We start from the raw sequence: 16797 nt of genomic DNA on the forward strand, positions 1-16797 counted from the left end.
GGCAGTTTACACAGAGAAATAATAAATAAATAAGATGGATCCATGTTCCCAAAGGACTCATAATCTATAAAGAAAAATAAGATAGACACCAGCAACAGGCACTGGAAGTACTGTGCTGGGGGTGGATAGGGCCATTTACTCTCCCCATGCTGTGATGTAGTGGCTAGAGTGCTGGACTAGGACCGGGGAGACCCGAGTTCAAATCCCCATTCAGCCATGATACTAGCTGGGTGACTCTGGGCCAGTCACTTCTCTCTCAGCCTAACCTACTTCACAGGGTTGTTGTAAGGAGAAACCCAAGTATGTAGTACACCGCTCTGGGCTCCTTGGAGGAAGAGCGGGATATAAAATGAAATAAATAAAATAAATAGTGCCTCTTTGCCAAGTTAGCAGGGGTTTGAAACTGAACTACCCAGAACGGTTCCACGCACACTCAGTCTTGGTCCACTGACCAAGAGTGGCTCTCCAAGATTTCAGGCAGGGGTCCTTCCCAGCCTCTACCTGGAGATGCTCCTAGGGGTAGAAAATAGGACCTTGTGCATGAGTAGCAACTGCTCCACTCTGAACATCAGCCCTCAACACATTAGAGATTTGGCATCCTTAGAATTATGACCTAGGCCTGCAGGGAACTATACAATTGGAAGTGTTCTAGAAGTTAGAAAGGGCTTCTCATTGATGGGGTGGGGCTGGATTGCTTGGCATAGCTCCCTCTTCCTTCCCCACAGCCAACCTTCTACAGATCTCATCATCCATTCTTGTTTTGCCCTTTACTATTGTTTGTGTTCCAACAGTTGTGGAATATTCATTTGCATAGATCTGAAAGCAGGATCCATGTCGGGCCAACTCTTGCTTTCACTCTAAGGAGGGGGTGGGTGGGGACTAAGTCATGAAGTAGAAGGGCTCCTGTTAGGAAATGGCAGTGGAGGCTTGCTGATTGCCTTGCAACAAGAAGGCATTAAGCTGGACTCTTTAATCCTGCCTGGATTTAAGAAGGTGAAGGCTCACCAGTGCCAGACTCGAGGAGAAACAGGACCTGTTCAAGGTCTGAGTGACACAGCTCCAGATCGCTGCGCTTCAGCTCCAGTTCACTCTTCAAGACCAGGAAGCGAGCACACCTGAGATGAAAGAACAGGCAAGGCACACATTGGAGGTATTCCAATCCTCAGCAGCAAGATGACAGCTTTCATTGGTCTGAGGACAGGAGGCACCAGCCAACTGGTGCCCCACCCCCGCAAATATACAGCATTGCATCAGCAGAGTTCATTAACAGCAGCCCACGCCTTAGTTATATGGCACCACTTACACACAGCCATCATTGCCTTGACTAGACCAACCCAATCTTGCTCCCCAATCTCTGCAGCCACACATTTGAAGGCCAGACACAGAGCCATTCTGATTCCAGCTGTGCTATTTCATTTGTAGTTTCACCCAGGAAAGAGATCCAGATAGAGATACCTTACCATCGGATTGACTGCAGCTTCATGGAGATCTTGAGAGCTTCTAGGCAGAAAGCTTTTGCCTCACTTACAGTCTCTATCTTGCCAAGGAGGGAGACAAACTTCTCTGAGCAAACAAACATGTCGGCCAGCACCTGCCACTTCTGTACTAGGTTGTCACCTGAGTAGGGTCAGATTTTGGAAACACAGTTAGGTATGTGTAGGGCAGTTTGCATTTTGCATGCAGTCACTTTGCCCAAGATGGCCTTCTAGAGCGTCACATAAAGACAGAGACCACCTTCTGTGTTTTGTTAGGGGCACTGTTCTCTGCATAGCTAGAACAATCTGACCAGCTCATCCTCTCTAATAAAAGCCTTGGTGTCCGTCCGTGGATGGACACCAAGGCGTGTGTTCGTGCCTCCCTGGCCTGTTCTGGGCATGCGCAAAGCGCATGCCCAGAACAGAGCAAGGGAAACACGACCGCCAGCACCCGGCGGCCATCTTGGGCGCCCAGAAGCGGCCGCCCCGAAGAAGCCGGGTAAGCGGCGGCGGGGGAGGTGGCCCAGGCGGGGGCAAAGCCCAGGCGGCGGCGGAGCCATGGCCGAGGCCTGGCCACACCGCTGAAGCCGGCCAGGGGAAGCCGGCCAAGGTGGTGGGGGAGCCGCCGCCGAAGCCGGGCGGCTGGGAGACGTTGGGGCCCTTGCCCGGCCGGGGAGACCGGCCGCGGCATAGAGGCTGGCGGCGGGAGGGGGAATGGCGGCCGGGGGGCCCGGAGCACCTACTAGCGCCCATTATTTAACGGGCCTAAATTGACTAGTTTATTATAAAGTTGTATAAAACAGGTTGTTTTGCATAGCAGTAAAGGTTTCAGATATGGAGCAAATGCACTGATGGAAGTGAATCTTCTGATATTTGTATTTTGCCTCCAAGCAATCTCTCATTCAGGCACTGACCAGAACCCCCCCCCCTTAGCTTCAACAAGACAGCTGCATTGTGTGCCTCGGACCAGACCCTGGATCATCTACTGGGAGGGGTCTGTAAGTGTGCTTCCTGGAAGATCCCCTCAAGAGACAGATTGGCTGTGATCCTTAGCCTTCTGGAAATGCCAAAGAACATTCAGGTGCATGTTTTTCCTTACAAGTGGATAAACCACCTTTATTATGCCACAATGGTTTGGTAGGATTGCTAGGAATCAGAAAGCTGCTTTGGGGACTGGAAACTGCCTATAAATTGTCAGCAAGTTATTGCTAGATTACAGGTTTGGACTGACTTCATTTTGAAGTTGCATCAACAGCATCAAATATAGGAACTAGGGGTGTGCACGGAACCGCGGAGCTGCGGTCTGGCACTGGGGTGGAGGGTTCCATTGTGGGGGGGCTTTACTTACCCCTCCCGCGTTTTCCCAACTCCGGCGCCGTATTTACTTGAGAAATCGGGCGGCAGGATACCTCCCTGCCACCCGCTTCAATTCCCACTTGGTTCCTTTCTCCGTTAAAAATCGGGCGGCGGGATACCTCCCTGCCGCCCCCTTCAATCCCCCTGCTGCCCCCTTCAAGCCCGTTTTGTCCTTAGAAAGCGGGCGGCAGGATACCTCCCTGCCGCCCCTTTCCCTGCTTGGCTGCAACTTTTGCAGCCAAGCAGGGAAAGGGGCGGCAGGGAGTTATCCTGCCGCCCGATTTTTAACGGAGAAAGGAGCCAAGCGGGGATTGAAGCGGGTGGCAGGGAGGTATCCTGCTGCCCGATTTCTCAAGTAAATACGGCGCCGGAGTTGGGAAGGCCAATCAAGAAGCAGATTATCCAGATGCAGAATTCTGCAGCTGAATTGATTATGAGTTCTTTTGCAGAACTGGTAGCAACTCCATTATTTGACCTTAATCTCAGATAAGGGTCTGTTGGACTGTTTAACTGCGTAAGATCCACTTAATAAAAAAGTAGAATCACTGTTGAACAGTAGACTCAAAGCTGTACTATATGCTTGAATAGGTTTACCAACACTAATTTTGAGAAGAAGCATAGATGTGGCCTATTGCTTTATCTTACAGAGCCTTGTCTGAGAAGAAGGTTTAAGGACTCCAGGAAGTGGAGGCAAGGTTCTGATTCTTGATCTCTTTGCCCCAGTTCAGGGAAAGTTCAAGGGTACAGGATGTTAGAAGTCTGCACATTTTAGAGGGAAGTAGTCGCGTATTACCATGGTCTACAAAGTGATGCTCTGGAACATCTTTAGCAGACGTGCCACTGCTAATCAGCAAGAAGTTCAAGAGGATGCTGCGGTAGAGTTTGTGTGCATCACTCAGAGCCATTTCAGGGGTCTTCCATCCTGCATAGAGGGAGGGAGAGAGAAAGAAAGGGCATTGTACATCAGCACTGTACATTTCAAGTCTTCTTGCCTCATTCAGCACTTTGTCTGAACCCTGGAGAATTCCTGTCAGATCAACCAAAGATCTGCCATTGTAAGAGGCATGTTCATATGTTGCTCTTAAGCACCTGTTGTACCGCCCAGACATTAAGTTGGGCCATTCCTCCTCCTGCTCTGAGCCACATGCAGTTCACCAGCACAGCAGCAGAAGATTCCAGAATCAATGTTGTTCACAACTGGAACTCCCACCATGCATCCGGAATGAACTGCTATTGCCAATACATGCCTGGCTCACCTCTTAGACTTACAAAGTGCTCCAGATCCACAACACCTCCATCAATACATGGATTAAGCAGGTGGGTCACACAATATGGAGGAGATGTAGGTTTTCATACTCACCTTGAGCTCTGAGTTTTTGCCTGAGTGCTAGTGGTAGGCTGGAAGGCGGTAGACCAAGATAAGCTGCTGTTAACTGGAGAGCGTTGGCTCGAAGGAGGTACCAGGCCTTCGATGGCTTTTGCAAAGCTGGGTTTTGCAGGACTTTTAGTAGTAGGTCAAGGCCTTCCTCAACCTGTCCGGAAAGAATCAGCAGAGAGTGTGCCACTGCCACTCAGTTGTCAAGAAAAGACAGCACCCCATTCTCCAAAGCAAGTCAGCCAGTGTTAGAGCTATGCGGCAGTAACTCAAGGGTCAGGCTGCAGGCTGTTGCCCACCCCAAAGAAAGATTTCCTGGAAGTCAGGATCTGGCTGCAGTGCAAAGCCCATACATGCCCTGAACTGGAATATTACAGCTTGACCTGGCACAATCTGAAACAAGTGGCTGAGCTTCACACCAGGATAATTCATCAGAGGTAGCTTTTCATTTAAGCAAGTACTTTAGAACACCAGTTTCAGTTACCTGGTGGTTTGCCAAGCACAGTTTGCTACGGAGCACATTTAGCATTTGATTCATCAGCAGGCAGGAGTCATTACTTCCATCAATGTTTTGCAAGCAGGATTCAGCTTCTTTTAAGGTGTTCTGAGAGAAAACAGGACAACGTTACTGTGATGTTACAACTCCAATGGACTAACAGTGTTCAACCAGCAGTTGTCTTATCAGGCTGCAGATGACTTTGACAGCAGAAAGGGTCACAGAATGAGAGGAACTTGCCAGGAAATCACTGCTACAAGCCTGATATGCATGGGATTGCTATGTTCTCTTCAGAGACCCTCACATTTGAGGCTTATCCTGTGGCTGTTGCCCTTACATTGGGAGAGCAGACTCCCATGCGACCTTTCCCATACCGGCTCATAGCCGGAGCCTGGAGGGTCATAGCTCAGTGGTAAAGCTAATGTTTTCCATTAGGTCCTAGATAGCTAGTTAAAACATTTCAGAAAGCACACCTGGGATTAGACCTCTGATAACTACCACCGCAGTACACCAGATTAGAGGGACTGCAACTCTGACCTGGCATAAGGCAGTTGCAGACATCTCTAACCAGTTATCTTAAAGGCCACCTCCTTCAATATGAAGCTGCCTGGAGGCCTCACTCAGCAACTGAAGGCTTTGCCTCCTGTTCCGCCACCATACGACAAATATGGGAAACGGGCAAGGACATGTGCCAGGGCCTTCAACTGCAGTATCTAGGTTGCAGAATGTCCTTCCCAGAAGAGGCTCATGTCCACATCATTGCTACCTCAGCCAAAACCTGGCTTTTTGGGTAAAGTCTTTGAACTAGGAGTAGCTTAAGGAATTTCTGTCTGGCAATTTTGTCAAAACTTTTCCTTCATTTTCTGTTTTTATTGCTCACAGTTTTAAACTGTCATCATAAGCTGCCTTGAGTGTTTTATGGAAAGGCAAGACCTATTTTAAATTTCTGTAGATACAGAGACAGTAGTCTATGGGGAGATTTTGCCATCACAAGGCAACTCTTTGTGCTTACCTCAGCATAACTGGGACACTGCAGCAGGAGAAGTAGTCTGGCAATTTGGCATAGGGCATTGATCATCCCAATGGAGTCTTCAAGGGCACCAGAGAGAGTTGTGATCAGGAAATAGCTCTCTATGGCCTGTAATGGCTTTGAAATAGAAGGGAAAGAGGCTACTCAAATACGGCACTGGAGAGCAGATGGTAGAAAAACAGACACTACTGTAGAACAGGGATGACCACTTCTATTCTAGATAATTCAGGGGCTCAGAACTATCTAGTCTCCATATAAGTTGTCAGGCTTTATTATAAAGCTAGCATCATTTAACAGGAAACCCCCTTCACAGGTAAAGAGCATATTTATTTTAACACCTTGGTATTTGGGCCATCACAGCCCAGATAAAAGCTGCCAAATCTAACCCACTGGCCACCAGTTGGCAATCCAGTGCTATGAAGGAATCTCTGTGATGGGAAGCGACTTATCACAAGCTTAGGATAGAGTAGCAGATGGATCTACACTGGGACAATTGGAAGGAAAAACTGTCAGAACAAGGTAGCTCCAACAAGTCATCCAAACAGGGCTTTTTGGACTCTTGGGAGAACGTTTCACCAAATACTTAGTATGTGTTCTATACACTTACCCTTGGGAAGTTACACAACATCATTCTCTCCAGTTCCACAGCACTAACTTATAAACAAAGATGAGCAACAGCAGATAGAAGGTGTGTAGTGACTAGCCTCCCCTCCCACTAAAGAGTTAACCAGAAGTGAACCCTGTCTTGACTGACAGGCTGGTGAACTCCAGGGCTCAGTCAATCAGCACACCAGGTGGGTGGGACCTAGAGAGCTGTTGCCAGGAAGAAGGGAGTTCTTTTGTGAGGAGAAGCTAGGATGGAGGTGCTCAGAGGAGGACATGTAGCCATGGAGGCTGGCTGCAGGGGAATGACTCTACAGATCCGTGAAAGACAGGGTGGTAGGAAGCTTGGATTCTCATCTGTAGTTTGGCGAGTTCAATGAAAGGAAGCCTGGGCTTTGGCTTCAGGAAGAATAATTTAGGGCAAAGTTTGTTTAGTCAGACTTTGCGATAGAAACTTATATTTATTTGGTGTGTGTGCTTTTGCGTATTCCTGATACTGTCCTATTATTGTTTACCTGTAACATAATGAAAATAAGCAACACTAGCCTACACCCATCCTACCTGGGGCGTTGCAAAAGATTCTATAAACATTTAAGCGTGCATTAAGACAACCTATTTTTGTAACCCTACTAAGTATTCTTAACTGTATCTAAAAGCTAGAAACCTCAGATGGAAGCAGTCTGTACTAACGGAATAAAACTTTTTTTTTAGTTTTTTTTTCTTTTTACAAGCCTCTCTGAGTTGGTTTTTAACTCAGGAAAGGCAGGGGAGCAAAAGAAGATTTTTTTCTGGTGCAAACACATCCTCAGACGTTCAGCAGCTATCAGTTTTCTCATCCTGTGTAAGCTTACATGTGGAAGGGGGTTTTTTGCATTTGCCCAATACCCAGCTCCGGAGGGACCTTGGATTACAGCACCCAATCCACAGGTCCGGTTCTCAGCAGGTTTTAGGGTCCTTGGTAGCAGCATTTTGAACTTACCAATAATTACAGAATAGTTTTAGGAGAAGCCTAGCCAGGCAACTCAGCAGGAATAATTCAGCATTTTCTTTCCCTCATGTGAACTAGCTCCGAGAAAGGCTGTAATCCACTATAAGGGGCAAGGAGAAATCAGGAGCTGTGGCTGCTCTTCTTTAGAGAGCTGTCCATACACATCCCCTGTATGCATACAGCCTCCAGAGCCCAGTAGCAGCAAAGACAGCCTGCAGCTGACAGGAATGTGTGGTGTCCACAGGTCCCCAAAAAGAAAGTCTCTACACATTCCCCTTGGTTTCTTTTCCCCACTGCACCCAACCCAGCAACTCTTGCCTCAATTGCCCCACTACTGGCCAGTACAGAGAATGCACAAGAAGCGTTCTCTGAACTGGAAGAGTCCCAGCCTTTCTGCTACCATCTAGGCCAGTGGGAGGAAACAACATGTAGGTGCTGTAGAAGTACAGTTACCTCAGCTGGCTCTTTAGTTCATCTCTCCTCTCCCTGTCAATTTTGGTAAAGCTCCACTGACTGCTCTTCCATTCAAAGTGGCTGCTCAACCTCGGCCCTCTGGCTGTTTTTGGACTACAACTCCCATAATTCTCAGCCACGCCAATAGCTAGGTATTATGGGAACTGTAAGCCAACATTTGGAGGGCCTAAGTTGAGCAGCCCTGCTCTAACATGTATATGCCAAAGGGACTTTGGCTGACCTATTCATGTGCAATGTTAGAATTAGATTACGTTTGCAGGCAGACAATACAGCATTTGAGTTGTAAAGTAGTAATCTTTTAAAGACAGTACTATTAGGCAGAAGAATGCATGTACTGGACTCTTACAAGAGGGTGCCTGCAGTTCCTATGCAGAACCTTCACCTTCCTACACCAAGGATGTTCATAGCACCCACAGACACCTCCAGGGAAGAAGCAAGACTGACTTTGCACAAGAGAGTAGAGTTCAAGGAAGCCGAAGAGGAACCAAAAGTGACGGATTGCTACGAGGCAGAGTGCCCAGCTCTCGTTACCTTTCCCATCATTCTGTATAGAGCTGCTATGATGTTCAGAGATGCTTTTGTCTGCTCAATACTCCGCACAGCTGGGATCCCACTCTTGGAGAGGAGCTGCTTCCACAAGGCAAGGGCATCATCCAAGCACTTCGACTGCACTGAAAGGGAGGTACAGTGTTTGCCCAGAGACTGCAGATTACACTGCCTTCCTCTTAGGGCAGGAGGTCCCAGCCTCAATTCCCCAGATGTTGGATCATTTGTAGTCCAGCAACACCTGGAGACTCAAGGTTGGGAACCTCTGGCCCCAAGAGGCAAGGCTCAAAACCAGTTTTGTGCAGTAGTTGGAACCTCAGTGTACTCCACATCTATGGCCTATCCTGCCATCAGGAGCTATGCTACTGTGTAGTTAAGCTTAACAAGCAATTGTATTGTTCCATAAATCTCTTCTGAATTGTGGAAAGTTAGATTGCTTTTGAAATGTTGAGTCCTTTGAAAGAACACACACAAAAGATGTTATTTCTTCTGAATAATCTGTTTACAAAGTATTATAGAGCTGCAACAGACACACTTTGACTATACCTAGTTCTCAAACAAAAGACAAAAGACGAGCCTCAACTATACCACCACAGATGGCAAGTGAAGGCTCATACGATGGACAGCTCCCCCACAACATGCATCTAGAAAGCCAGCATGTCAGAGAGAAGGCTAGAACTCTTTTCTCCAACATTTGGTTTTCTACACAAATGACATTTTGTATGCAGGCGCATTCAGCAATACAAGTGGTACAGCCCAGGAAACCTTGCTACCTCACATGCCATTTGGGATTTCAGGATTAGTTCTTACAAATGGTACAGTAGATGAAGTAGCGAGTCCAGGCCCAACCCCAAGCCAGATCAGAAGTTGTATGGCCATTTGTCAATTTTATGATTTAGTACATTTATCTCACTACAGCCAAGTAGTGACGGCTGGAAAATAACTGGTGTATGTGCAAGTGCACATATGTCAGAGTCAACCCCCTACTTTATTTATTACATTTATATACCGCCCCATTCAAATGGCTTTGGGCCATTTGGACTTCAGTGGTCAGAACCACTATCTGGCCATTAGAAAGCAACTGGATCCACATGCATGATAACAGGGACTGCATGGGAGCATCATGACTGCCTTCCAGAGAAGGCTTGACTACAAAATAAAAGCAGAAGGGCAAAAAGCCACCAGGGGGCCCTCCCATAGTAGATCTGCACTAAATGCTAATGCAAAGAACTGTTCAATATAGATGCTTGCTTAAGAAACCGCCAAGTTTTTCTCCCTTCTCAGTACCTGTAGCTAAAGGTTATCCACTAAAATCACATGTGCTAGACAATACTCCTTGAAGGGTCATCTGCTTTGTCCTGGCTAAACAAACTGGTTTGTGGATTAATGTGGAAAATTCCACTTCAGGTAGAAAATCCTGTTCAATCCTGCCTTCCATTATAGACTAACACCATTGTCCCAACCAAATACCACAGTCCTCACCAGAATCTGCAGACAGGTTAAACGCAATGCCAAGATACAAGAACTTGTCATCCTGGGACTTCTCTTCATAGCCAAGATCATTGGTCTCAAAGCCTTCAAGGGCTTCCACAGTCTTTTGTCCCCGAGCATGTATGTTTTGGATCCTCTGCTCTTGCTGGATGCTCTGTGCCGGAATAAAAGCTCTGCTTCTGTAAAATCTTCCTAGCATGGTTCAACAGGATGCTCTGCCTATCTCTGTCCTAGTGCCAAAGGATAAAAAGCCCCAGACCAGCACCTAAGTCCAACCCACATGGTACATCATGATCAGTGCTAACTGGGGCCTTATTCACAACCAGTTACTTCCAGTTAAAGACAAACCCTCTCTGTCACCATTCCTATTCTGTTAGTAGGAACAATACATTACAATGGTGATACGAGAGCTAATTCCCCATGGCTACATCCCATGCTGCACAAGTAGCATATGGGTGAGATGATGAATGCAGTTTGTCCATATAAAAATGTTTTCTTCACATGGGGACATCACTCCCTGTGATGGGGATGGGACCATACCATTCAGTCCTACCAATAAAATTCTATATCCAAAGTGACCTGCAACAAGCCACAGGAGAACAGCTCCCATGCCTCTGGGGTACTACAGGAGTCTGCCCAAAGCAAAGGCAAGGTGGACTTCCTGCCCAGCAACACCTGATCGCTAACAAAATGGCTTTTTAAAAAAATAGAAAGGTTAGTACTGTCTACGCTGAGTAGCAGTGGCTCTCCAGGGTTTCAGGCAGGGTCTTCCCAGCCCTGCCTGGAGATGCCAGGAATTGAACCAGGGGTCTTCTGCATGAGCTACAGTCCCATCCTCAATATAAATATGTAAATGAGACACAGTTGCACAGCTGTTGCCATAATGAATGTAAGAAGCTCCCTTAGAGAGTCAGGCCATTGGTCCAGCAAGCTTTCTATTGTCTACACTGACTGTCAGCGGCTCTACAGGGTTCCTTCCTGCCCTACCGGGAAAGGCTACCAGAGATTGAACCAGAAACCTCCTGCAGGCAAAGCAGGTGCTCTGTCACCAAGCTACAGCTGTTCAAGGCATCTGCTCCATGGATTCTTTCCCTAACACAAAGGAAGCCTACTTCTTTTAGAGCCACCGATTGGCACAGCAGGGAAATGACCTGACTAGCAAGCCAGAGGCTGCCGGTTCAAATCCCCGCTGGTATGTTTCCCAGACTATGGGAAACACCTATAGCAGCTAGCAGCGATATAGGAAGATGCTGAAAGGCATTATCTCATACTGCACGGGAGGAGGCAATGGTAAACCTCTCCTGTATTCTACCAAAGAAAACCACAGGGCTCTATGGGCGCCAGGAGTCAACACCGACTAGATGGCACACTTTACCTTTACAACCCAGCATAGGGAACATTCTCACACGTTTTCATAGAACATTCTCCCCCATAAGGCAAAGGAGTACAAAATGCATGCCTCATGTCTTAAGAGAACAGAAAAGCTTGGCCTCCTGGTCGCCATCTGTAGGAACAGATAACATTGTTTGCCTCCATTTAAATAAACAAAGCCTAGCAAGCACTGGAAGAGTAGGAACTGGCCAAGGACCCTACAGCTGCAGAAGTCCATGGCGATTTGCAACAGAGCTTTGATGTTAATCCCACAGCTATCATTAGACCACTTGTTAATGTGCCAGAAGCCCTCAGGGTAGCAGCAATTACTATGGCATGAAAAAGGACAGGTCCTTTCCACTCAAACACAGAGCCACAATTTTATCATAGCTAGTCTACCCTACACCTCCTAGAAGGCTTTCTCTGTATCAGAATTTGGATATTTTTGCCTCATGTGGCTGCACACATTTAAGCAGGACTGTGCTGCTATTCTGAGAAAGTGCAGAAAGATGTAGAATCGCATAATATTCTGCAGCCTTGATAGCTCATCTGATTAAAAATATATGGAAAAAAGTTTCTAGCTTTTATGGTGGTAAAGATAGGCTTGAAAGCACATGGGCAATGCCTGATGAGAGCTTAGAAGCTGGAGGGTGGGATGGCTGAACAAGAGGCAAGGCTTTCCATTGCTTTGCCTCTCCCCATGACTGACAGAAACAGAATACAGTATTCAAGGCAGTTGCATTTACAGTATATTTGCATGACTGGATGGGGCCGTAGCTCAGTGGCAGAACATCTCTGCTTTGCATGCAGAAGGTCTCTGGTTCAATCCCTGGCATCTCCAGGTAGGGCTGAGAAAGACCTTTGTCTGAAACCTTGGAAAGCTGCTGCTAGTCAACTGCTGCACAACATTTTTTGGCCTTCAACTCCCATAATCCTTGACTATTGGCCACTGTGGCTGGGGATTATGGGAGCTGTAGTCCAAAAAAAGCTGGCCTGGAGGGGCAAAGTCACAGTCCCATGGTATAGACAACGCTTCCTGTGACTTACACTGGTACAGAATCCAGCTTCTTAAAGCACAAACCACCCCTATTTTAACAAGCTTAGCTCCCAGCCACATACCTCATGCATTTTGTCCTCAATGGTGCAGATGTAAAGCCAGAGCAGGGCTTGGGCCTTGTCATCCTGGAGCTGCTCCTCATTCCGAGAAGTCTTTGGCACAGAGTCCAACAGCCTCAGGGCTTCATGTATGGAGTCCAGTGCAGAGCTACAGAGGATACCATTGGAGTTTAGTCAACGGCGTCTTGCATACTTCGATCATGAAGCCCTTTGGGGAATGTTGCAGGGCTTGTTTTGCAGAGAACAAACAAGTGACTGGACCAGAGCAAACTGACCAAATCAGTATGGTCTTCATTAGGCTTTAACATCAGAACTACAAACCCAAACTCACTCCAAGGATCAAGTGCTTCTCTAAAGGATCGTGGGTTATACCAACCAAGAAGAACTTGGAATTAAGATCAAGTTAAGTAAATAGAATGCAGGGAGCAGTTTATCAACTGCTCCCTGCATTCTATGCATATACAGGGAGCTTTGCATGATCTTAATGTATGATGCAAGGTTTTGAAATACACACAGTTCATTTTATAGGCTTAAGATGAAAAGATGTCTGGGCATCAGGCAGAGAGTTTGCACAATAACCTGTATCTGCCCGGCTTTTCCTGTTCTGCTCTCCTTGGGACACAACTTGGAATTGACACAGAATATTCAAGTTACACAGAAGCCTCCTGGAACAGGTTGCAGATGAAGGTAGTTTCCCTCGGGCTTCTAAAAGGCTGTATTAAGACATGTCAAAAAGGAAGCAGGAGCATAGCTAGGGGAAAGGGGGCCCGTGTTCATCCCTCTCTGGGGCGGCCCCCCAGAGTGAGGGAGACAATGAAGAAAATAGGAAGGGATGGAACTGGAGGGCCCTCAGGAGCTGGGGCCCCGTGTTCTTTGAACCCTTTCATTCAATTATAGCTACGCCCCTGGAAGAATGCATGACCTGTTAATTTCTCAAGCGTTCCTCTCTCCACCCCAGGGTGGCCATAAGTATGCAGATCTGGGTTAAGTAATTTTCTAGGACATCTAGCTCACACAGTTCAAAAGCTTGCAACTTGCAATTTAAAGTACTCAGACTAGGAAATGGTGTGTGCACAAGAAGTCAGGGATTAGTACTATCTTTGGCTCATAAGCATACCAGTCTTTGTTAAAATTGGGGGAGGGGGGCATGGTTCAGTCACAAGTCATGGATTTGCTGTTGAAGTGGAAAGGAGCACTGGTCACTTACCGTGAAGGCTTCTTCTTGCTGCTGGAGTTGAGGACATCTCATGTGGGTTTTCCTCCCCAGCATGCTCCAGAGGGCAGGACATATTCAAATTAGTCAGAGCCTTAGAGGCCCAGGAAGATAGCCCCTCTCAATTATTTAGCTAAGCCAAGCTTCCAGAAGGAAGAAAAACCCATCAGAGAACAATAGTAATACCAGATGAGGAAAATGCAGACCAGTAGCTGTGGAAGCCAAGGGTGGGTCGAGATGTCCTCAACTCAAGCAGCAAGAAGCAGCCTACACGGTAAGTGACCAATGTTCCTCTCTCAGCTGCTGGGTGAGGACATCTTGTGTGGGACATGCCACAGCTAAAAAGACCCGGGGGGGTGGGCAACCTCGGCTACTGGGGCGGGAGAACATGCTAGAGCACACGACTGCTGAAGGCAGCCTGTGAGGAATGTACGAGGCCCAGTTTGTAGTGTCTTGTAAACACGGAAGGAGAGGACCATGTCGCCGCTCTGCAGATGTCTTCTAATGGAGCATTTATGGAAAAAGCCACCAAGGTGGCTACCGAGTGGGTGGAGTGAGCTGTAAGTTTCAGCTGTGTAGGAAGGCTCTGAACCTTGTATGCCAGAGAAATACAGGCCTTGATCCACTTGGACAAGGTAGATGTCAAAACTTGCTGTCCCATTGCAGATGGCAGGAAAGACACAAATAATCCCTCTGTGGAGCGGAATGAGGAAGTCTGAGACAGGTAAGTCTTTAGACAGCAACAGATGTCAAGTTTGTGCCATTCGGTAAAACAAACAGAGGGATCTGCAATCAGAGTTACAGAATCTGGAGAGAAAACACAAAACCTTGGGTTGGCAGACAGGGACCTACATTTGGAAACCCATCTAGCTGAAGTAATGGCTACCAGAAAGGCTAGCATCATCAAGAGGATGCATAGAGGTATCGATCGTAGAGGTTCAAATGGAGGTGCCTGTAGTACCCAGAGGACTCTGTGCAGGTCCCATGAAGGGAACCCAGGTACCACTGGCGGAGATGACAAGGTGGTCTCTCTTATGAAGCACTGGCGGAGATGACAAGGTGGTCCCTCTTATGAAGCATTTCAAGTGTGGGTGTGAGGTCAGACCCTTGCTCTTGAAAGGCGAGAACGGAGTTCCCAAGCCCACTGCATGTTTGATGTGTTTGCCTTTAGGCCTTATCCAGGCTGTCCTGGAGAAACAGCAGAAGTTCCAGAAGCCCACATGTTATCGCTGAGAATTTGCGTTGTCTGCACCAATGGAGAAAAACCCGCCAAGTGGAATAATAAACCCAGTTGGTGATGGCCCTTCTGGACGCCAGTATGGTATCTAGAACTCGCTGGTCGTATCCAAGCCAGCTGAGAAAGTTGTGTTCAGGCACCAGGAAGCAAGCTTGAACCAGGCTGGGTTGTGATGTAGAACCGGACCCTGACTGAGGTCGCTTATTGTTGGAAGGAACAATGGACCATCCACTGCCAGGTGAAGAATTTCTGTAAACCACGGATGACGTGGCCAGTAAGGTGCTTCCAGAATGATTTGCACTCCCAGTAACCAGATGCGGCGTAGAAGGTGGCTGAGGACTGGGATTGGCAGGAACGCATACAAGAGTTCCTTGGGCCATGGGGCCGATATGGCACCTCCTGTTTCCGCCTGGTGGCATGGGAAGTGGGAGAAGAAACAAGGGAGCTGAGTGATGAGATGAGATGTGAAGAGGTCTACCGATGGATGAACCAAGACCTGTGTGAGATGGTGGACATGGGGGTCAAGTCTCCACTCTGCTGGGTAAAGCTCCTGGCGGCTCAGCCAGTCCACCTGTGTGTTGAGCGAGCCACTGACATGGTGGGCCAGGAGGGAAGGCAGGTATTTTTCCTGTGCATTGCATCAATAGGACTGCCTCTTGGTGAGGGGACTTGGAGCGGGTCCTCCTCCCCTAGTGATTTTCATGTACCTTCACCGTTGTGTTGTCTGTGTGCACCAAGATGTCCTTGTAGAGTATTTGGTCCTGGAAGGCTATGAGAGCCAGATAGATGGCTCTCAGCTCCTGCCAATTTATGCTGTGGGTCACCTCCTGTGGAGTCCAGGTCCCTGAGCTGACTGGGATTGGTAATGCGCTCACCCACCCCCACAGCCAGACTGGCATCTGTTGTGACTATTATCCTGGGGGGATCCAGAAAATGTCTGCTCTGTCCCAGGTGTGGAGGATGCAACCACCAGCATAATGAATCTTTGACTGAGTGGGGTAGCATGACCTTTGTCTGGTGTCTCTGGGCAGTCTCCATCTGGTGGGGTAGTAGAAACCATTTTAGAGAGCGTACATGGAAACACGCCAAAGGAACCACTTCTATGGTGGAGAGCACTAGTCCCAAGAGTTGGGCTAGAGTGATGACCAATACCCTCTTGAGAGACAGTATGTCAGATTAAGTGCAGTACTTTGTCTTTGCGTTCTTCTGGTAGGAAGAGTTTGCCTTGTGTCCTGTCTTATGATCATCCCCAAGTGCTGGATCTGCTTGGAAGGGGTCAGTTAGCTTTTGGTGGTGTTGTCTAGGAAGTAAGGATGTGCACAGAACCAACAGGGGGCATACCTTTAAGGGCAGGGGAGGGTGCCCTTATCCCTCCCACTGCATTTCCACCACTGTTCCACTGAATAAGTCCCCATTGGGGGAGCAGCGTACATCCCTGCCATCCCAATGTCCTACTTGGCTCGAAGTTAAAGTACCTGGCACACATGCGCACACCAGGCATGTGTCTGCACACAACATGCCCATGTACCTGCACCCAATGTGCACGCACACGCGTCCAGTACACGCACGTGAGCCGGGTACTTCCTTTAACTTCTAGCTGAGGAGGACACCAGGGTGCCATGGAGGTACACTGCCGCCCCAACGAGGACTTATTCAATGGAGCAATGACGGGAAACATGGCGGGATGGGGAAGGGCACCATCCCCCACCCTTAAAGGTATGCCCCCTGCCTTCAAACTGGTGGAACTGCTGCTCAATCTTTTTGTCTTTTGTTTCAACTTCTTGTAATGCCTCATCACCAAAAAGTTTGGTTGCGGAAAAGGTGACTGCTGAGAGATTTGAGCATGAGGCTACATCCACCTTCCAGTGCTTCAGCCACAAGGTATACCTGGCCACCACATTATTGGCTATGGCTCGTGCCCCAAAATGTACAAAGCCCAGTGTTGCACCTGCACTAAAGGCTTGGGCCTTTTGGATTTTAATGAGGATCTGCCTCTAGTCTGGGTGGATCTGGTGGAGAAGGCTGA

The 16797-nt window shown here is 47.9% G+C and overlaps 1 protein-coding gene across 4 annotated transcripts in view; it reads right to left on the reverse strand.

Annotated features, from left to right (window-relative positions):
- ESPL1 (extra spindle pole bodies like 1, separase) overlaps positions 1–16797 on the reverse strand; it is a 57923-nt gene that overhangs the window by 18398 nt on the left and 22728 nt on the right. For all 4 annotated transcript variants that reach the window (XM_053297402.1, XM_053297405.1, XM_053297404.1 and 1 more), the window contains 9 exons: positions 12325–12469; positions 9826–9988; positions 8329–8468; positions 5715–5849; positions 4691–4810; positions 4192–4363; positions 3625–3753; positions 1461–1617; positions 1006–1115 (listed from right to left, as the gene is read on the reverse strand). In XM_053297402.1, coding sequence (XP_053153377.1) covers positions 1006–1115; positions 1461–1617; positions 3625–3753; positions 4192–4363; positions 4691–4810; positions 5715–5849; positions 8329–8468; positions 9826–9988; positions 12325–12469 — 1271 coding nt within the window. The remainder of the gene's footprint in view (positions 1–1005; positions 1116–1460; positions 1618–3624; positions 3754–4191; positions 4364–4690; positions 4811–5714; positions 5850–8328; positions 8469–9825; positions 9989–12324; positions 12470–16797) is intronic.

This window comes from Hemicordylus capensis, chromosome 2 (assembly GCF_027244095.1).
Source record: "Hemicordylus capensis ecotype Gifberg chromosome 2, rHemCap1.1.pri, whole genome shotgun sequence".
Classification (NCBI taxonomy): domain Eukaryota; kingdom Metazoa; phylum Chordata; class Lepidosauria; order Squamata; family Cordylidae; genus Hemicordylus; species Hemicordylus capensis.